Source organism: Grammomys surdaster, unplaced genomic scaffold, assembly GCF_004785775.1.
Source record: "Grammomys surdaster isolate TR1022 unplaced genomic scaffold, NIH_TR_1.0 185, whole genome shotgun sequence".
Lineage (NCBI taxonomy): Eukaryota > Metazoa > Chordata > Mammalia > Rodentia > Muridae > Grammomys > Grammomys surdaster.
The window spans coordinates 2,930,376-2,952,564 of NW_021604630.1; the positions used below are offsets into that span (position 1 = coordinate 2,930,376).

The 22,189-nt window shown below is 42.6% G+C and overlaps 1 protein-coding gene across 1 annotated transcript; it reads right to left on the reverse strand.

Annotated features, from left to right (window-relative positions):
* Positions 1 to 3,992: 3,992 nt before the first annotated feature.
* On the reverse strand, positions 3,993 to 21,450 carry Fnta (farnesyltransferase, CAAX box, alpha). The gene is made up of 9 exons (XM_028768263.1): positions 21,200 to 21,450; positions 19,116 to 19,201; positions 17,274 to 17,388; positions 13,909 to 14,013; positions 11,593 to 11,719; positions 9,040 to 9,188; positions 6,091 to 6,153; positions 4,793 to 4,964; positions 3,993 to 4,582 (listed from the first exon to the last, which is right to left on the reverse strand). Exons 1-9 carry the CDS (start codon positions 21,397 to 21,399, stop codon positions 4,466 to 4,468), a joined length of 1,134 nt encoding a protein of 377 aa, XP_028624096.1. The 5' UTR covers positions 21,400 to 21,450; the 3' UTR covers positions 3,993 to 4,465.
* Positions 21,451 to 22,189: the final 739 nt, after the last annotated feature.

Genomic DNA, 22,189 nt, shown 5'->3' on the forward strand with positions numbered 1-22,189 from the left:
CTATGAACTAAACTCAGGTACTGTGGAGCCATCTCTCCAGCACCAGGGATATTTATAGTAGAAAATATACCTGGATGTATAGCAGCCAGAATTTCAGAAATAAATTATACGCATTATATGTGAAAGCCGTTAAGAACACTGTTTAATGGATAGTTTCATTTTGAGAAGCTTTAAAGCTACTGGTGATGATGGATGTAATGGTTGTAAAATAATGTGAATATATTGGATGCCGCTGAAATACACACTTAAAAATGACTAAAATCTGGAGAGCCGGCTCAGTGGGTAAGAGAGGACCTGGGTTCCAATCACCCACTTGGCAGCTAACAGCCACATGTAACTCAGTTCCAGAGGGTTAGACCTCCTCTCCTTCTGCCCTCTGAGGTCACTGTACACACCAGTGCTCAGACAAAATAAGCTCACAAAACACCCATACACATAAGATAAATTCCAAAACAACCTTTTACAAAGTGACTAAAATCAGGAAGTGTGTTATAGTTTACTATAGTAAGAAATGATGCTGTAGGGACGCCTGAGAGATGGCCGGCAGGTGAGGATGCTCGCCACCAAGTCTGATGATTTAAGATCAATCCCTAGGACCCACATGGGGAGGTGAGCAAGGATTCTCACCATGTTGTTCTTTTGATCTCCAAAGGCATGGACACCCCCCACCCCCAGACTGTGACAGTAACTTACGCCGTAATGGTACGTACGGACATGAGGAGATATTCATAACATGTGGATGTCGTGCTTTTACTGATAAACATCCCCCATCGGCTCACATGCTTCAGCGGTCCTCTGTGTGGGAGGATGTTTTGGAGTGGAAGTGGAGCCCTGTTAGAGGATGTGACTCTTTAACAGGCCTCACTTCCCGTTCACCCTCTGCTTCCTGAGTATGGGTGTATGCCAGACTCCTATCCGGGAAGCCATTGTATCCCTGCCTGCTGCTGAATTTCCCTTGAAATGATAGCTTGTATGCCATTGGAATAGTGAACCAAAATAATAAATATTTCCCCCTCTTATGTTGCTTTTGTCAGAGTACTATTTCATTACAATACTAAGACAATGGCTAAGGATGGGAAACAATCCCATGCTTTAAAAACATTTCTAACGCTGTGGTCTTGGGGCCCGACTCCAGGAGTTCATGCTGTTCTCACACAGTGGAAGCCAATAAAACAGTGATTTCAACAAAACATGGGGAGGGGACTTCCCAGAAAGATGGGCGCTGACACTCAAAACTTCTGTAAAGCACGGCTTCAAAATCCAAGCAGAATTAATGGCAGAGTTATTTGTGGTGTATCAAGGAAGACCAGCATTTGGAGCAGCATGGATCTGGTCGGGGATGGATGTCTGCTGTTTTACCCTGACCTGAATTCAATATGGTTCAAAACCTAGAAATCCCCTGCTTAGTCCTGAAGCAGCAGAGAAGACTCCTCAGTCAGGAATGGAGGAAATCCTTATCTTTGTGTTGTTCTGTGTCCTTTCCCACTTCAGTCTTTTCTTTATCCGTCCCTAGTCACCTGCACCACAGTAGTAAATATGACTGTTGGACAGAACACAGCAGAGCCTTCCTTTCTACCCAGTGGGAATAGACTGTGAAGAAGCCCAATCCAGCCCCTCTAGCACCCCTCCCCAGGCCCACCCGTCTCCATTGCCGTAGCACAATTGTGGACATAGGCAGATTCGTGTTTGCTTTTAAATTACATTTTTTCCTTATTCTTAGGGAACTAAGATCAGATCCTCTCCCATTTCCCTTCTCCACCCTCTTCCCAACATGTCCCCTTCCCAGCTCCATGTCTCCCCCTTCCCCAAACACACTCTGCCAATAGGGCTGCCCCTATATGCGTGGGTATGGGTCCAGCCATCTGAGCACAGGAAACCTACCAATGGCTTCCCCCTCAGAAAGGATTCTCCCTCCAAAACAGTGATCAACTGGCAATCTTTCCTCAGAAAGGGGAGGGAGAAAGCATTTCCCCAGACTACGCTGGAGTTTCAGCTGGCCCCATGTTGTGCAGGTAATCAGTCGCTGAGTTTCTGAGTGCAGTAGCCCGTAGCAGGTCCACATCCGTCCACATCCGGCACCCCACAGCACTCGCTCCTCCCATCAGTCCTCTGGCTCTCATCCATCCTGCTTCCTCTACCTCAGGCAGGGTGCTTATGTGTACCACAGACCGTAGGGCTGAGGACTCTATCCCTTCTTCTCGGCACTGTGCATGTCTACAGACTGCTGGGCACTTTCTTGATGGTCAAACTAGAATCTGGGTCTCTGGCCAGAGGGTTGACACGGGTTCTCCATGAAACCCAAATGTTCGGTGTGCAGGGTGTGGTGGTACTTGCCTTTGATCTCAGCACTCGGAGGCTGGCTGACTTGATCGTCACACATAATAATAATGAATGACGTACACATCAAACTCTTGAAACAAACGTTAAAATACAAATTACCTCAAAGGGGCCGAAATGGCTCAGCTCTTGTGAGCACACACTTGTTCTCAGGGGGATCTGAGAGACAGACAGAGTGATGGCAGAGCAGAGGCTGTGAGAACAGACTAATGGACACATCTCTGAGCCAGGGTCTGGCTATCCTGTGGCTTCTGGAGCACAGGAATTACAGTACATATGCCCATGCCTGCTTGTGGTTGCCTAGGCTGCCGCTGAACTTGTGGTAAACCTCTGCCTGCAGGGATCATGGCTCTGTGCTCTATGCTGGCCCGCATGCTTTGTCCCTAACAGCTTTGCTGAGTCGGCAGCCCTAAAAACAACGTCAAGTTACTGACAGTAATTTCTGAGGATAAATGTTCTTAGACTGGATTGTTGTTGGGTTCTTTTTCTTTTCTTTTTCTTTTTGAGACAAAGTCTTCCTATGTGGCCTGGCTGCCCTGGACCCCAAAATGTAAACCAGGCTGGTCTTGAACTTAGAAGGATATGCCTGTCTCTGCCTCCTGAATTCTGGCATTAGAGGTGTGCACCACAACTAACCACTAGGTTGTTTTGTTGTTTCTACTATAATGCTGCTAAAAAAACAGACGGTATTTTAAGCTGTTTTCAAATATAGAACTAGGGATTTGGGAGAGCAGCAAGTGACAAATACTAACATACAATGTAAAAACAAAACTAAAACGTTAAAAATGACTTAAATATATTATCTCTACTAAAAGTTATTTCCCAAGTTCACGTGGAGAAGAGGCTTATTCAAGTCTTCCCAGTGACTTCCTTAGCTGTGGTCTGCTGTTCTGACACTGAGACGTCCTTTATGGATTGCTGCTGAGGCTAACACACTGGTCTGAGGCATGCAAACTCCTTTCCCTATTTTTTTTTTTTTTTTTTGGTTTTTCGAGACAGGGTTTCTCTGTGTAGTCCTGGCTGTCCTGGAACTCACTCTGTAGACCAGGCTGGCCTCGAACTCAGAAATCCGCCTGCCTCTGCCTCCCAAGTGCTGGGATTAAAGGCGTGCGCCACCACCGCCTGGCCGCAAACTCCTTTCTAACTCCAGTCTTGACTGGCAGAGGCCAGAAATCAAGGGACTACATTTCAGAGCCTCTGGCTGGGCAGCGCATCGCAGGTGCCTCTGTAGAAGGTGGTGGCCTGGAGCTGGCAGCGGAACTGTGCGTTCTAACTCCTCACACTGCAGCTCTGGTTCAGGCAGCAGCGACTTGCTGCTACTGCACAGTGTGGATGTGCGGCAGACTTCAGAAGATGAGGCAGTGACTAAGCTATCTATGTTGATTAAATCTAGTTTGAATTATCTTGAGTGCATTTTGTTGCTGGCAGGAAAAACAGGAACAATTTCCAATTTTAATAAATTCATATTTCTCCCCCATAATCAAAAATTGTATAGTAATATTTTCTTTCTTCTCAGTTTTTTACTTTATTCTGAACTGGCCTGAACTATGTAGTCCAGACTGGCCTCAAACTTGCAGCAATCCTCCTGTCTCAGCCTCCCAAGCACTGGGCTCCTTGTTTGTCTCTTATATACTGTTAAACAGCAAACACTATGGTATTGTTTATAGATAATGTGACTTTATTATAAAATCTTTCTTTTGGCATTAGTTGGTTACAGTGATAGCAAGATCCCGTGAGCGTGGCCCAGCAGCTCTAATCAACAGGTGTAGCACACCGAGACTCAGGTCACTGCAATCACTAACAGTTCCCTGTAGGCACTGCCAGCACACAGCCTTCCACACACCTTTCAGGAGGAGCCGACTCTACAGGACTGGATTAAATGTTGGGAAGACTACAAAAACAGTAGTTCCTTTATGGGAAATTCTTCGCCCTCCCCTCCAATGACTTTGCTTTAGAAAATCGATTCTCAGAGCTAGTCTGCACAGCGTCAGCACACAGGAGTCACACTTAGTTCTTGTTAAAAGCAGCACCTGGACAACTTTAGCGCACAGGCAAGAGATGACCGCTCTCCACTCCTGCGTAACAGGCCTTAGAAAGCATCGTCCACTTCTTCTGGACGCTCTCGCTGCTATACACTAGCTGGTATGTCATTTTCTCTGCTGTGTTTACTCTGAAGGGACCGTCCAATGTATCTCCAATATTCCTTCCTTATAGTGTCCTTTTCTTTAGCTAGGATCTCACATAACTGAAATGGAAAAAAAAATGTATTAATGTTTAATCCAATCTCAAGGGCACATGTCAATTTAACGTGGGTCATGCACAAATGAGAGTAGGTATAGCAGTTACCTACTGACAATGTTGTCCCAAACTGGAAAGAGCCCTGAGAAACCCCGTGAGATGTGGCGCAACGGCAGTGGGCAAGGCAGTGAGAGGAGACTGCCGCCCACAAACTCACCTCTAGTGCTTTATTAAGAATGTCCTCCTTGTTGTCACACTGGTTTTCTAGCATGTCTTCATAGATATCCACAAGAAAGGCAATCAGGTAGGGGGAGCTGTGACTTGGTTGTAAATCGAGCAACTGATTTAATAGATTAGGGTATCTGGAAAGACCACGATCCTGCAAAATCCTAAAAACAAAACAAAACAAAACTCCATTCTGAGAGAGCACACACAATCGGAGGAAGATCAGGAGAAAGCCAGCCTGAGGCACAAGCAAGGAAAGACTTGTTAGGAATAAGTGAGGTGGGAGAAGAAAAAAGAACTTATTTTAAAATGTGTGGGCCTTATTGATGCATGTTTAAAGTTGAGTAAAAAGTTAACTTAAAATACAATGAAGTTGGACTGGGGATGTGGCTCAGCTGGCAGAGTGCCTGCCTAGTATGCACACGGCCATGGGTTCAATGCCCAGCAGTGCACAACCCAGGTACGGGATACACATCTGAGATCTCAGCATCTGGACAGTGGAGGGAGAGAGTAAGAAGTTCAAGTCACCGTCAGCATCACAGTCTGAGTGCAACCTGATAGAAATGAGATCCACCTAAGAAAGTCGTAGAACAATCATTTATAACTCAGGCTACATGACATGACTACTGAAGCAGAAAAGAACTCTTCCTAAAGATACAAAGAAGAGCAAGAGAGACGTCCCTACTGAGGTGTTCCTCACACCTCAGCTATTTAGGGGATTATAGGTCATTGCACATCTCCAAGTGTGACTGGGCCTCAGGGTATGTTCTGTGGGCCGAGGAGCTAGGCTGTCAAGGGCCAGACCCTGGAAGCCTTAAGAGGAAGACTTGTCACTGGAAGTAACCCTGACAGTCATGCTGCACTTTTCTGTGTTTATGGTCTCTGGTGTGCACATCCCCACCCATCTGAGTGAATGTTTGCCTAGTTCATGCTGCCCTGCTATACTGAGTCCACATGAATGGTGTGTCCCATTCTTTGAAACAAAGTCTAGAGGCTTCAGCATTTAGAAAGCAAATCCCTATGCGAGTTATAAACACTAGTAACATGCATTATTCTTCCTCTGTACTGTTCTCAAAACTGGACTCATGTGTTCCTGGGGGTGAAAGGGAAAGACCAAGAGCACGAGGCCTGGGGATTACCGTAACCACACTCTGGTTTACTCTCAGCTCTACCAACACAGAAAAGCCCCTCGAATTCTCTAGAACCTGGCTATGGAGCACACTCTGAGGTGTTGTGAGCGAGCAGCAGGCTGCTGGCTCTCATGACAAACGAGTGGAAGCAGTATCTTACCCTTTCAGGTAGTTCCACGCACTCTCATTATGTGGCACTAATTTGATCATTTCCAGAGTATACCTATAAGAAAATACATATGATTTTAAATGAATAGATCAAGTTGACACAGTTTGAGCAACACTGGGATGGAACCTGATGTGTGCTTTCTCCTTTCCCTGTCAGCATTCACTTCTGCCAGCCAATGGATCCTGGTACCACGGGAGCACCACCTAAAAAGTCCTTAATTGTACAGTTGTCAACTTGTCTCAACACCCTGCTTCCTGCTAAGAAACAGCGCTGTTGAGATGGCTCAGCAGCCGAGAGCACTGGCTCTTCCAAGTTCCCTAAATGCACATGGCAGATCACAACCATCTGTAACTCCAGTTGCAGGGGATCCAACAACCTCTTCCATCCACTTCAAGCACTGCATGCAAATGAAACACAGGCATACTTGCAGACAGAACACTCACACACGCAGAATAATGTTTGGTTTTTTCTTTCAAGGTCTATAGAAGGGCTGGAGACAGCCTGGTGGTTACGAGTGCTTCCTGCTCTTCCTGAGGATGTGGGGCTGCTGCCCAGCACCCATGTCTGCAGCTTACAACCATCTGCTATCCCTGTCTTCCCAGCTTCAGGGGATCTGAAGTCGTTGGTCTCTGCAGACCCCTGTACACAGGAGCATGTACGTGCACATGTAGCATGTGCACACACGAAGTCAGTCTTAAAGACTTTACTTTGGAGTGGATCCTCAAAACTACTACATAAATATTTTTTTTTAAAAAAAAATAGAATATTGAGTATTTTTCCTTCTGAAGAGGTTAGTGAAAAGCAAGGAGACCTGTTCTGAATTCACACAGCACCCTGGGGTAGTGAGTCAAAGGTCAACTTATACCTAAGAAAGTCTCAGTAACTGATGTCACTTTAAGAGCTAAAGGACATGGCATGGAACTGGGTGATGGTGCACAACTTTAATCCCAGCACTGGGGAGGCAGAGGCAGGCAAGTCTCTGTGAGTTCAAGGCCAGCCTGATCTACAAAGCATGTTCCAGGCTAGCCATTCCTACACAATAAGTTCCTGGCTCAAAAAAAAAAAAAAAAAGAAAGAAAAAGAAAAGAAAAAAAAAGAGAAAGAGAAGAGAAATGTTATGGAAATTACATAAAGAATAAAAAATAAAAATGGTCATGAGTATATACTATAAGACTATTATAAGATTAATAATCAGTTATAATGCCAATATTCCAAAATCTCAACCAAGTAACTTAGGAAAAGAATACTTAAGAGGTTCAAAAATGGTACCAATCCATGTATTGCATTCTAAGCCAGTATGTGACACATGAAACTGTCTCATAAACAAACCCTCCTGCATATATATAAAAACAAAAGAAAATATGTATAAATGTCTGCAAATATACTTACAAAGCTGGAAAGGCTATACATAATTGTAGCTTATTCTAGAGAGAATTAGAAAACGTTTGACAATTGTTTCCCTTCCTCCCTTCCTCCCTCCCTCCCTCCCTCCCTCCCTCCCTCCCTCCCTCCCTCTTTTCCCTTCCCTTTAGAGTAAGGATCCCAAATAGCGCAGGCTAGCCTGGGACTTGTTATATAGCAAAGGATGACCCTGACATTCTGATGTTCCTGCCTAGATCAGCTAAGTGTCACGGACACAGGTGTACAGCACCCCACACTCGGCTTCACGATGTGCTGGGGATCAAATCCACAGCTCTGTACATGCTAGGAAAGCCCTTTACCAACTAAACCATATCTCTAGCTCAAGAAAAGGGCAATCTTGTCTTAGGACAGTAAATTTTCTCCCATAAACATACTACATTACTTTTATAATGAAAAGGGGAAAAGTATAAAAAAACTATAATCATATCTATATATTTACCTATATTCTTAAGATTTAAAATTCTAATTAATATACCATGAATTCTGGATAAATACATCTACTATTATTTTAAATATTATTTTTGCCATCTTTAGGAAATATGCCTTAATTCTGACAAACTTAGAATCTTGCTTCTTTCTCTTTAGCAGCAGCAGGCTGCTGATTTCCCCCTAAAGGGAGACCAATGTGCACTTTGTAAATGCTTTATGTTCAATATTTTAGTTCTTTTAAGAACTAACCCAATGAAGAGACAGTAAATGAGAAATATTAAATATTAAAATCCACTCATTACAAGTTGGGTCAATCCATGGTACAATAACCCTAAAGGATTCTACTGATTGGTAAGAAAACAACTCCAAAGAGAAAAAAAGCAATGGTGCTCTCTAAAGCTGTCTGAACTTTCTCTTCTGAAGTCCACTGTTTATGTTGGGTCATAAATAGCCCCTTGTGTGTGGTGCTGCTTGCCCAGAATCCTAGCACTCAAGTAGAAAGCTCTCAAGTTCTGGCCCAGCCTGGGCTACAGAGCAAGAACCTATATTAAAAAGGGCTTGAGGAGACTTGGCTCTGAGTTCTTACACTTTTACATAAAGCAGCACCTGTCAGTGTGTGTGAGTGTGTGTCTGTGTGTATACACATGCATGCATGTGTGTGATTTGTCACTACAGATGCATCTGGCAATGTCTAGAGTCATCTGTTTAGAGCTAGTAGTGTTACTCAGTACCTACAGTCAGTCACTTGTTCAGTCAAAATCCTCACAAGAATAACTCGGCATTTGAGAACTACTATCTAAAATGCAACAGAATTTAGTGAGAATAGATCCAAAGTAAAACTTCCTGGCGCTATGAAATTAATTTCTTCACAATCTCTAGAATCAACAATATGTTAAGAAGCTTAAGAGCCTGCAACACATAGATGTAGTATATGTATTACATGAAAATTCATCCTTGATGTATTTTCCCAATTTGCCCCATTTGAGTTTGTAGGGTCTGGGAAAGTATTGATTTTGCAGCATCTGAGTGCCCGAAACATGAATGGCATGCAATTTTTTAATAAAGGAATGAGCGATGCAGGATACTAACTGAACTTCTCTCTCTAACACAGCACGATCACTGTAGCCAGTAGTATTAGAAATGACGAAGTGTCTTTGGTTCCACACAGAGTTATTTCTCACATCCTCTTTGAGAAGCTGGTCTACATACTGCAGTTCATTATCCCAAAGTCGAAACTCCTAAAAAAAAAAAATTCAGTCAGAAATGCTCTATTGTTTATAAAACAAACATAAACAAACAAGCAAAATTTCAGCAAACTTAGAAGGTAGAACTGAAGAGAAGGGGGCTATCATGGTGATAAGCAGCCAGATCCCAGCATCCAGGAGTAGATGCAGAAGGATTAGAAATTTAAGGTCATCCTCGGCTATATATTTTCAAAGCCAAACTGGGTTACATAAGACATTGTCAGAAAGGAGAGAGAGAAAGAGAGAGAGAGAGAGAGAGACTGAATAACTTTACAAGCACACACATTAATGTAAGTTGCTATTATTAATATGTAACATTAAATACAGAGCAACATCATAAGTGTAAATATAGGCAGGAGTGGTAGCACATATCAGGTATGCCAGCATCCAGAAGGCTGAGGCAGGAGGATCAAGAGTTCAGAGATACCCTGGAGTACAGATCGAAACCCTGCCTCAAAAATAAAACAAAATTAAGTAAATTTTAAAAAGCAAATGCATAATAGAATTACTTTAAAACAAACATAGAAAAATACAAACATTTGTATTTAAATGTCAAGTTTTACTTTACAGTTAAGGCATTTTGAAACAGTGAATGTATTTTTATTACTTATTTGACACTAGCAAGACTAAAACTTTCTAAGCTGGTCCCTGATGTTACAAGTCATGGTGAAGAAAACAAACTAAGAGACCATTTTGGTGAAAGGTTCTGTGCTGATGAACAATGGAGGGTGAGTGCGGTTGGTGTGCCCACACCAGCAAGCACTCTCACATACTGCCAACCAGCTCCAACACTGCTTGAGAAACACTGATTTACGTAATTTTTAGGTATTTTCCCTTCAGTTTTAACCTCATGTGTATGAATGATTTGCCTGCATGCATGTCTGTATACCCTGTGCATGTAGACCAGAAGAGGGTATAAGATCCCCTGAGACTGGAGTTACAGTTATGAGCTGCCACATAGGAGCTGGGAATCAAACTCAGGTCCTCTGCAAGAGTAAGTGCTCTTAACTACTGAGCCATCTCTCCAGGCTGTCTTATATAATTTTAAGGATATGTATGTGTCACTTTCAAACTGAAGGCATTCTTTCTTTTCCTTCCCATTTCTTGTTGGAGACAGGGTCTTGTGTAACCAGTCTGGCCTTGAATCCTTACCTCCCTGCTCCTACACCGTGTGCTGGGAGTGTAGGCATGCGCCACAACACCCGAGGGATATAGTACTGCTTTGGTTTTTATCGAGCATATAAAATGTACAGAGTTACCTCAGTTTTCAGAAATCACTTGTCTCTTATTATATTGAAAATAATCTTACCTTCTAAAGACTGGGTTGAAAACACGAAACCATGCACATCGAATGTAAACATAGAAACTTTAGTACTTTAGTTATAGGAACTTAAAAGCTACACTATAACTGAAGACTCTCTTGGAATCCTTTGTCATTTAGAACCTCTGACAATTCAGTAAAATCATACTGCGTGAGGTAGCTTTGCAAAGACATTGGTAATAATGTACTGCAGTTGCTGTGTGAGTAGACAGACATAGGTGACACATAGTTTTATGTCATTACAATTTTCTGTTTGCTTTTGTTGTTGACAGTCATACTATATCACCCTGTCTGGCCTGGAATTTGCTATGTAGACCAGCCTGGCCTCAAACTCAGATCTGCCTTCCTCTGCGACATCGAGTGTTAGGATTAGAAGTAAAAAACTACAATGCCCAGCTGATTACAGTGTCCAATAAAAATAAAAATAGTAGGGTCTGGGGTATAGCTCAGCAGGTAGACTGCCTCATATGCACAGAGCACTGGGTATAACACCCACTTCACAGACAAACTGAGAGTAATGGTGCAAACCTGGTATCCCAGCACTTGGGAAGCAAAGGCCGGAAGGTCAGAAAGTCAACATCACATTGAGCTATACAGAAGGCAAATTTGGTCAACATGAAATTCTGTTTATCCAAAATGACTTTTTAAAATAAAAAAATACAACTACTGAACAACATCAGAAAATATATTTTCCTTAATATGAAGATGTTTAAATTTTTGAATAATATTTTTTAACTGTGATGGTATGGGGCACACGCTTCCAATCCCAGGACTCAGAAGGCAGAGGCAGGCAGACATCTGAGGTGAAAGCCAGCCTGCCCTATATAGTGAGTTCCAGGCCAGCCAAGGCTACATAGTGAGAACCTGTCTCAAAAAAGAGATACAATGTAAATTTAATCTAAAAGTTCTTAAAAATGTACTACTACTTTTCTTTAATATAAAACTATTCACGAACATATCCAAAGAGATTGTAAAAGGTATATCCTCATGAAGAATGTCAGGTTTCAAGGATCTTCACAGGTTTAATCATGTGTGCATATCTGTACGTTCAGACTCAGACTTTAAGAAAGGCGATACCTGAATGACCCACTGTCGATGCTGCCAGGCATGATAATTCTTCGCATCCTGATTAAGAATATCGGCAATGAACTCAAGCTCCTGAGAAGGATCTCTCAGCCACTCTACTAATACTCTCCTATGGTGCCTGCCCAAAGAAGAAAGGGAAAGCCTGGGTTAATTCAGAGCTAACATCAGCTGCACTAGGTGAGGTGAAAGGGAATTCAGAACACACAAGCTCACCCCCATTCCCAAAGCTACCAGAGAGGTAGGTTATCAGTGCAGAGTCCCAGCACTGAGCACTGAGGTGAGAGGCTCAGTGACAGACTGTGTACAACAGGTATCTAGGGCACAGGTCTCTCAAGCAGACCTGCAACTACAGTAATCTCTCCATAGCCTGGGGTTTTGTTCAGCAATTCTGCAGCACTGTAAATGGATGGATGAGACAGATGTGATGCCAGTCCACCCATTATAATGAGTCTCTAGTTAAAACTGGTCAGCCATCATCACTATGTTCAGAATGTCACCAGACAAGCAACTCTTCATTTTACCAATTTGTAAGCAGAACTTATTTACTCTGCCCTAGAAAACGTGTAACTAGGACAAGTTACAACTCTGTCACAAGACAATTTCTGTGTTAGAAATATACTTTTTTATACTGTGTTCCATCTTCACGATTTTCCTTATACACACTGGAAATTAAACATCGCACCATGAGGCTTGGGAGTTAGTCAATGATGGAGCATTAGCCTAGTCTGTGTGAGACCCTGAGTTCCATCCCCATATGACCAGGAAACAAACACATTCACTGGGGTACCACAGTGTTAACAGTGTGACTCGTCCAGTAAGGACTCTGTACTGTGAGCTGCATGGTGTGTCAACGGTGCTCACAAGTGTGCCCCCATCAGGAGACTCTAATGCTCAGGTAAAACCAACACCACGGGATGAAAATTGTAAAGATTCGTTTCACATAATATGGAGAAGGCAAGATGCTATCAGTGAGAAAATCCTAGAAAGGAGGATTTCTAAATGTACTGATAAAACTTCCCAAGTCATTAACTACGACTAACATTTCCCTTTTCCAGGTTTCGGGGTAAATTTTACCAAACTGACTTCTCATAACACAATAATACAATATTCTCCTGATATTCTACAATTTAAAGGCTTTTCAGAGAGAGGAATAGCTTACAGCATAGTTTCACAGTGGGAATTTAATAAAGATCAACTAGTTAGATCCAGGGTTTGCTCTAATATAAGATGTTATATTAGAATGAAAGTCAAGGATGTGGGGAAATCCCAAGAAAACCCTGCTGAGTGCTCTGCTCAGCAGCTGCCATTGCTGGCTTGGGGCTGCTTCTCCCTCCTAACACTGGGGACAGGTGTTAATGAAGGTGTCTACAGCAGTGGTTCTCAACCTTCCTAACACTGCCACCCTTTAAGAGTTCCTCATGTTGTGGTGACCCCTAACCATAAAGTAATTTTTTATTGCTATTTCATAACGAATTTTGCTATTGTTATAAATCGTAAGGCAAATGTCTGATATTTCTGATTGTTTTAGATGACCCCTGTAAAAGCGTTGTTTGACTCCCAAAGGGTCATGACCCACAGGATGAGATAGATGCATTGCACTATGGTCAGCCCAGATCTATACCAATGCTCATAAGGCCATACCCAGGTTTGTGTCATCCCCGCCTGAATCTCAAAGACTCCTGGAATGTGCTGCAGTCAGACAGAATGACATGCATGTCTCTGAGTGCAAGGCTCCATTGCATCCTTCTGCTCAGGACATTTCTTGTGCTTCAGAAGCCTTCCCACAGGCTGTTCTCAGTTCCTGCGCCCACCGCTTCCTTACCACAGCACATGGGAGGACTGCCAGGGGTCTGCTACTCAGGACTCTAGACCTTTCTTTCCCTCATTTCTCCTTTTCTGCTTCTGTTCCATGCTCTCCCAACACAAAAACCTCTACATTATAACCCACACTCCCGGCTACAGAATGAAACCCTGCTGCTGCCATGCCTTCACAACAATCCATAAAATAGTCAGTTTTTAATTCTCTCTCATCTTTAGATTGTTACTACTTTCCCTGTATCTACAAGACTAATAAACACTTTAGTTACAGGAATATAAAGTATCAAATATAGGAAATTTATTTTATACTGACTAGAAAGCCATTTTCAGATTTTCCCCAATCTAGTACTGCTGCTCCAAAAATCAAAACTTACAACCCTAAGAGGCAGGTAACAGTCTGAATATAAAGTACTCAAGCGATAAAGAAATCTCAGCTCCTAGTGCCAAGCACTATAGTGGAGTGACATTTCCTTCCTGCTTTCCTCTTACCAAACTTGATAGTTTTTGGGCTGTTCCTCAATTATTGCAGTGATGTAGTTCATTTCCTCCTGAAGATCCTTCTGAAGCGACCTTAAGAGAACTCTCCGAAAATGCCTATAGCAAAACACCAAACACCCAACATCTCATTACTTCACACAAGTTGCCTAGCAAGACTGTCAAGTAAAGCTGCAAGACAGGAATACAATATAGAGACAACAGTCTGGGACTTACTGTACATGGCCAATACGCTAGCAATCTAAGGGCTTATCACTGCCCACATTCATACATCTAGAACTGGAAGAATGTTCATGTGTAAACAGAGAGGTCCACAACAAATGCAAAACAGAAGTAGTAAAGTGTTGACCTTTAAGGAATGGGAAGATGAGTAACTAAAATGTTATTTTCAGATATTATTCTGGATTCTACAATACAAAACAAAACTCTTCCTTTTCTATAGAATAGAGTTTACATACATACACTATATAATAATTATATTACAAACATCAAAATATTGTAGTCAGAACCACAGTCAAAATGTTACTTACAAATAGAATACGGCTCCCTAGAGGGTGTGCTGGCAATCCCTTTAACCCCCACCTCAGAGCAGAGGCAGGTAAAATGCTGGAGTTTGCACTAGCCTATATAGAGTTCCAGGGCAGCCAGGGCTACACAGTGAGATTATGTCTCCAAGAACAAAATAAAATAAGACAAACTGAACAAAAGAAACAACGACAACAACAAAAACAAGAGAACAACAAAACCCAAGAAAAGATAACCCAGGAGGTCAATCCAGAGGACAGGAGAGAAGAACACATAAACTACAGCTTAAAAGAGCTCAAGACAAAGCTTATGGCTAGCAGATGGCTGTGGTTAAGGAGGTTAATTTTCAAACCCAGGACAAGCAGTTGAGGTGCCTATTTAATATATCAAAACAGACTTGCCCTCCAGGGTCTCCCAGCAGGTCTCCCTCAGTCCCTACCTATTACAGGGAATGGCCAGTTTAGGGGCTGGGCTTCCCTTCCCCCAGAGGCTATTTCCTATGTAATCGAGACATTTTGGTTACTAGCTCTCTCTGCCTATCACTGTTTCTGCCTCTGTCTTTCTGCCAGAGCTCTCTCTTGAGTTCTCTTTGTCTCTCTGCCTGCCTCCCTGTCTGCATGGCGACTTCTTCAGCCTGGCCCTGAGACTGGTCAATTCACCAGGGAGCCATTTCCAAATAAGCCTGCTTTTATACTTTTAATCCAGCTTGAACTGCCTTGCTATGTCAGCAGAGAAACTAATAGCTATTAAAGGACACTTGTTCTTGCCTGGGTTAAGTTCCACATGGTGGCTTACAGCTATCCTGGGAATAACTCAAGTTCCAGGGGATCCCACTCTCTCCTCTGACCTTTGAAGGCACCAGGCATGCATGAGGTACACAGACATATATGCAAGCAAAACATTCAAATGCATTTTTTAAAAAAAGGGTTTAAAAAAGGAACAGGAATTTTGTCCACAACTGAGGTTTAAAAAAAAAAAAAACCCAAATAGGAAACTGCAAAGTTTTGAAGGATTTTGGCTTCCATTGTAGAAGTCTGTTAGTAAAGTTAAAGGATTTAAGACAAAAAACTTTAAGACAAAGAATTTTTGCTGGGCAGTGGTGGCGCATGCCTTTAATCCCAGCACTTGGGAGGCAGAGGCAGGCGGATTTCTGAGTTCGAGGCCAGCCTGGTCTACAGAGTGAGTTCCAGGACAGCAAGGGCTACACAGAGAAACCCTGTCTCAAAAAAAAAAAAAACAAAACAAAACAAAAAACCAACAACAACAAAAAAAGCCAAAAAACTTTTAAATAAAAGTTTTTTGACATGCAGGCAAAGCATCTAAATACATTTTAAAAAACAAACAGTTTTAAGAGTGAATTTAGATGTTTTGCCTGTGTGTTCATCTATGCACCACATGCATACACTGGCATGCACAGGCCAGAAGAGGACATGGAATTACAGATGGCTGTGAGCTACCATGGGTGCTGGGAACTAAATCTACGTCCTATTTAAGAGCAACAAGCAAGCCTTTAATCCTAGTAGAGGCCAACAGAGCTATGAGTTTGAGGCCAGTCTGGACTACAGAGAGTTCCAGGACAGCCAAGCTACACAGAGAAAACCTGTCTTAAAAAACCAAACCAAATAACAAACAAACAAAAGCAACAAGTGCTCTTAACCACTGATCCATCTCTCTACTCCATCTTAAATACTTCTATCCACACAATCTTCTCTAAGTTTTCTTCTACTCAAGGATGTGCTCTATAAAAGTAAGAAAGTAAACAAGAAAAGAGCTAGGTGTGGTGGTTTATGCTTTTAAACCCAACACAAGGGACAGGGGTGTGTCCATGTTTGTGTGTGTGTGTGCATGTGTTTGTGTGCGAATGCACACAGGAGCAGGAGCAGGCAGATCTTTGTGAGTTTGTGGGCAGCATGGTCTGGACAATGAGACTTGGAGGTTTTGTTTGTTTTTTTTGCCTTTGTTTTTTTATTTAAAAACAAACAAAATAGTAAATGACAAAGGATTTATATAGTCTGAAGAGATACCAGAATATGACACATTTACATGTCAGAGTTTGGGAGCAAACTACTTACTGTTATATAGGAAAGTAAACCAAACAAAACCAGCAATCTCAGTTGGATATGCAGCTCAATGGACAGAATGCTTGCCAGCATGGATGCTGCTGGGCATGGGGCACAAGCCTGTGACTTCAGCTCCCAAGAGGTAGATACAGAAGTATCACAAGTCTCCCTCAACTACCTAGTAAGTTTAAGGTCAACCTGGGCTACAGTAGAGTCTGCTTTAAAAATCAAAAACAGAGCTGGTGAGGTGGCTTAGAGGGTAAAGGGCATGACATCAACCAAGTCTGAAGACTGAGTTCAATTCCTGACACCCACACTGTTGAAAGAACTGACTGCCAAAGGGTGCTGTGATATGTATGTGCACTGTACACAAAGACACAAATAAACATAAGTTAAAAAATTAAAAGAGAATACCCTCTATTAAAGGACATGTCATTATCCTGTGAGACACGGACAGCAGGAAGCATAACTCACTTGTGCTATAAAGAAGTACAGCTGACTCTGCATCTTTCATAGAAAGAATTATGTCAACAATGCAAAAATAAACAGTAACACAGTGTTATCTGGTACACAGAAGTCAATTCAAGAAAACGGGAATGGGTTCTGGTAACACAAAGGACTGGTGCAGAGACTGTTATTCTCATTCAACAGACTCTAGGGCAAATATGTGAATTATTATTTTGATGAAAATTAAGAGTACAGTTAAGAAAGGAGTCACTTGGACTCAAACACAAGACCTGCTAGCAGTAGCTATTCCTGGATCCTATTCCTTACCACACTGTATAGTTGGCTGCGTTTAACTCGATAGCATCACGGGTGAGCTTGAAGGCTCGTTCGCTTCTTTCATCGCGCTGCAGAACAGCTCGGAAGTAATCATAAACATCTCTAACTGGAGACAGAACACACAGATGTGAGGCTCACTTGCTGTTTAACACTGGAAGCACAGTAGGAACCCCATTACACACTATGTGGTCTGTGCATGTGTATCATTTATATACCAAATGTACAGTCAAACACCTGGGTGGTTGGGCTGCTTTAATACTGTATGAATTTTGTGGAGATAGTGTCTCATGTGTACTTGGCTAGACCCAAACTTACTATATAACTGAGGCTAGCTTTGAACTCCTAATCTTGACTCCCAAGTGCTAGGGAGCTAGAGTTACAGGGAGTTAGGAGCTGCCTCACTCATGTGGGCACTGAGGAAGGACTCAGGTCCTCTGCCCTTGGCCAGCCAGCCATCTCTTTGGCACCTACCTGATGCCATCTGCTAGAGTGTGTCCAGACCAGGGAGCATGGAAATATTTCAGAAAACATTTTCATGCAGTTACATACTCTGAAATTTTCTTCAATAGAGTTATTTTATATCTAATCTCATAATGCCTTATCACAGTAAGAACTAAATATTATTTCCTTTGCTTGTCATTTTCCCCCTTGAGAGATGGATGATGATGTCTCTTGACCAGAGACAATCTGCTTGTTGTTTTGCTGGGGATCAAATCCAGGGGCATTGCATGTACCAGTCAAGGGCTCTACCAGAGCGACATCCCTACCCAAAGATAATTCTCTTACATTTGCATATGGCTTATTTATTTTTGTTTCAGAACATCAATTCACCTTTAATTTATTTTTATGTTCATTAAGATACCAGGAATATCATTAAGATATAAGTATGCTTTTATCTAAACCCATAGCCACCAGAACCTTTGAAGGAAGTATGGAGTCACATGCCTCATCAGGCCTCATATAACTGAGGCCTGCACTCAGTGCCTTCAGCCCTTCTTATTTCATATAACTGAGGCCTTATTTCATATAACTGAGGCCTGCTCTCAGTGCCCGTGGCCCTTCTTATTTCGTATAACTGAGGTCTTATTTCATATAACTGAGGCCTGCTCTCAGTGCCCACGGCCCTTCTTACGTCTGCACTAGTAGGACAGATTGACTGTTTAGTACTACATTTTCATACTTGATATATGGCAACCCCCAGACCACTGTTCTTCCTTTTCAAACATTTGTTACCATTACTTCATAATCAGTAAATGACTCTAAATGATTTTTGCAAATAGAAATGATCTTAGAAAACAAAGCATTAACTGAGAGTGAAAAATTTACACATGCAAACATACAAACATAAAATTTCAACAATAGTGCTTCATCTATTTACCCTTTCCTAGAAGAACAATCAACATCTGTATGACCTCCTAGTTTCAGAACAGTTCACACTCATGGTAAGAAAAGGCAACTTTGTTAAAGAAAACATCAATACACACATTTCAACTGAGGCTAACACTACATAGCTAAAATATATTTTAAAATGCTGGTACTTGAACAACTAAAACTTATTCTAAATAAAACAGTAACTCAGCTGTTATACTTTAAATGCAAATTAAAAGCACAACCATACAATGCCTATTATGTATTATAATGTAACATTCATTGCTGTGAATATCTCCATTGCCTGAATAAAATATGGAGACAAATACAAAGAAAACATTAACTCACCAAAGTCTTTCAGGTTCTTATTGAACAAGAATCTCTCACTTTTCTTGCTATATGGTTGTAAATGTCAACTTTGTTAAAAGCTCAACTTACAGAGTTTCCTAATAGACAGAAACTTACACTTCTCACTGTAGATGATCTGGACCACTGGGTTGGGGCCGTCATTCTGGGGCACTGGGTCTATATCAGCCCACTCTGCCCTGTCCCTGAAAACAGACATGTTCCCCAGGATTATATTCAAGCATGTTAGAAGAAAAACAATTCTGGTGCTTTTTTGTTTTTGTTTGTTTTTAATTGGCAACAATCATTCATTCAAATGGAGACCTTAATGTAGTGATTGGATTCTTCCATGAAAACCTCTGCCACTTTGTTTCACGTATTAAAAATTTAAAAATAAAACAGAAGCCATCTTTGGATTAAGAACAATGAATAAGGGACTGGAGACATGGCTCAGCACTTAAAAGCACTTGTTGCTCTTACAGAGGGCCAGAGTCAGTTCAAAGCACCCACGTGGAGATTTGAAAGTATAATTCCAGTTCCAGGGAATCTGGTGCCCTTTTCTGAACTCCACAGGCAGTGGAGCACGAGCACAGACATACACCCAGGCACACGGCCATACACACAAAGTAATTTTTTTTTTCTTTTCGAAAACAAGGTTTTCTCTGGGTAGCCTTGGAACTTGCTCTGTAGACCAGACTGGCTTTGAACTCACAAGAGATCCACCTGCCTCTGTCTCCTCAGTTCTGGGACCAAAGGTGTGTGCCACCATCAACTGGCTTAAAACAGCTATTTTTAAAAAATAAAAATGAATAAATCAACAATTTCAAATTTATGGTGTGGCAAAATGTGGTCTTCTACAAAGTATCCAAGTTTTAACTTAAAAATTACCCTCACTCATTCATTTAGTAAGATTCTGCAATGAGTATTATCTAAAAACATTTTAGTAGGAACTAACCTTTTAAACTCAAACTAGGCCTGGGGATATATCTCAAGAGGTAGAATACAGGCACAAAGTCCTAGGTGAGATGCCTCAATACTGCCCCCCTAAAAAAAAAATCTAAGTTATTGTTACTCCAGAAGTGGCCTGTTAGGGTCACTAAAAGGCAGAGTGAGGGCCTGGGAAGTGGGACGAAGCCTGCCTAGCATGAGTGAGAGAAGGTTCTGGAATCTGACAATTGCTTAAGTCGGAATATTAGCTTTACAACTTCCTGTGTGACATTAAGGAAGTCATTAATCTGCCCGAATGTCGGTTTCTTCATTTATAAGGTGAAGGTAACATTGCCAGTCAACTTTGGAAGGCTACTTTGAGAAGACATAACAGATCATGAGTACTTGGGTACTTAAAACCTGCACGGCATATTGTAAGCACTTTAACAATCCAGGGAACAGTCTCAAAACAACAGGATAATTGAAACAACAGACGCTTATGGAGATTTCCATGAACTGCTCAGCGTGACCAGCCTTTACTCATATTCTTTTTTGTCTTCTCTATACCAATCAGCAGACATTTGTGGTACACAGCTAACCTTGAAATTGCATCCCTTATGTAAGAATATAAGGAAAAGAATGACCTGCTAATATATATAAAACCTGTAGTCTGGAGAGAGGCATGGCAAACACTGCTATTTAGTCCTTCGGAAATCAGACAGCCATCCGAAGAACATAATTCACAAATCAGAGAAAAGTTCTGGGAGATATGGGACCCCACATCCAATCTCAAGTCATCCATCTGCAGACACCTCTGCATACTGCCTTTCACTCATTCATGAAAACTCGGTCAGTGAGTCATCTAAGGGTTTAGGTAGAGCTACAGAAAACAGTAAGTACTTTCTGACAAGGAACTAGGGAACATGGAAAGGACAGAAGGGATGAGCACAGTGGCAAAGATGAAGAAAAGGCAAGAAAGTTCTCTGCAGTCAGCAGAAGGCATGCAAAGCTCGGACAGCGTTTGTAAAAAGCACATCTAGCCGCTGAAATTAAACTATTCCGTAGCAAGCTGTCAAAAGGGCACCTTTCTGATGAGGTACGGCTATCACTGCGGGACCACGGAAGTGTCACCGCACCCTAGCTTCAGAAGAGCGCCGCCGCAGCCTGCCGGCACCCGGGGCTGGGCGCACTCGGAGGGCGCCCCCGTCCGCCCGGCTGCGGCGTCGCTCGCACCTCAGCCCCGGCCTCCAGCGCAGCGGCCCGCGGGAGGGCGTTACCTGTACAAGACATAGGTGGGCGAGTCCAGGCTCAGAAACCCGTCGTCCATAGGGGACGCCGCCGCTTCCCCGGCCTCGGCCGCCATCTCTTCTTCCTGCGGCTGCTGTGCTGGCGGCGGGGGAGGCGGGGGCGGCGGCTGCTCTGGCTGTCCCGGCTCACCGCCCGGCGCAGATTCCACGACCCCCTCAGTAGCCGCCATCTCGCCTCCGTCCGCAGCAGAGGTGGTGGTGGAGGCCCCGCCCCCTCCGCGGCCCGCCCCGCCCCCGGCGTGGCCCACTTCCGGTTCCTCGGGTTCTACCATAGAGGCGTGGGGTAGAGGGCCCGGCCCGGAGGCCTGGCCAGGCAGGGCTACTTACTGTATTTGCTGCTGTGGTTCCAGGGGCCCTTCCCGACTGCAGGTTTTCAGAGGCCTTTAGGTGCTTCTTGACAATCAGTGGTATTAGTTGCTGTTTCCTTTTTTGGGTAGTTTTTCTGTTTCTTTGCTTTTGTTTCTTTTTCAACGCTCAGGATGGAACCCGAAGACTTGCACATGCTAGACATGTGCTCTACCTCGGAGCTACGTCTCCAGTCCCCAGCTGCCCCTTTCTTTTGGACTATCTTAGGAGTGTTAAGAATTGCAAAAGGTGCACAGCCATCCATCGCTTTTCCCCCTTAGAATTCCACTTTAACCTTGAAAGAACTTTTACATTCTTTCACACTTTACATGCTTAACGCTAGGAGTTTATATAAAGCAGCATTTTATTAATGGGGGTGTTATTTTTGGAATTAAATTTGGATTCTGTGTGAGTAATACACATGTATGTTATACACAATGAGAACTCCTTTCTAAATATTATAGGGAATAGATACAATTAACAAATATTTTACTCTCAAATAGGCACAGGGTTCACCTACAGCAGTGCAAAAACCAAAGTGTCATCTGGTCACAGAGTGTATCCTAGAGAGGGTTCTTAAATCGGGACTGATTGAAGCAAAGTGGGAATAAAAGA

Bases quoted from the DNA above. Each gene is read 5' to 3' on its own strand.
- Fnta (XM_028768263.1), bottom strand. From the start codon at position 21,399: ATGGCGGCTACTGAGGGGGTCGTGGAATCTGCGCCGGGCGGTGAGCCG. The intron at 14,014-17,273 runs GTAAGGAATAGG...GTTTTGCTATAG, and splicing joins GCAGCCAACTATACAGTGTG to GCATTTTCGGAGAGTTCTCT. The intron at 11,720-13,908 runs GTAAGAGGAAAG...TTCTTTGGGCAG, and splicing joins CCCAAAAACTATCAAGTTTG to GCACCATAGGAGAGTATTAG.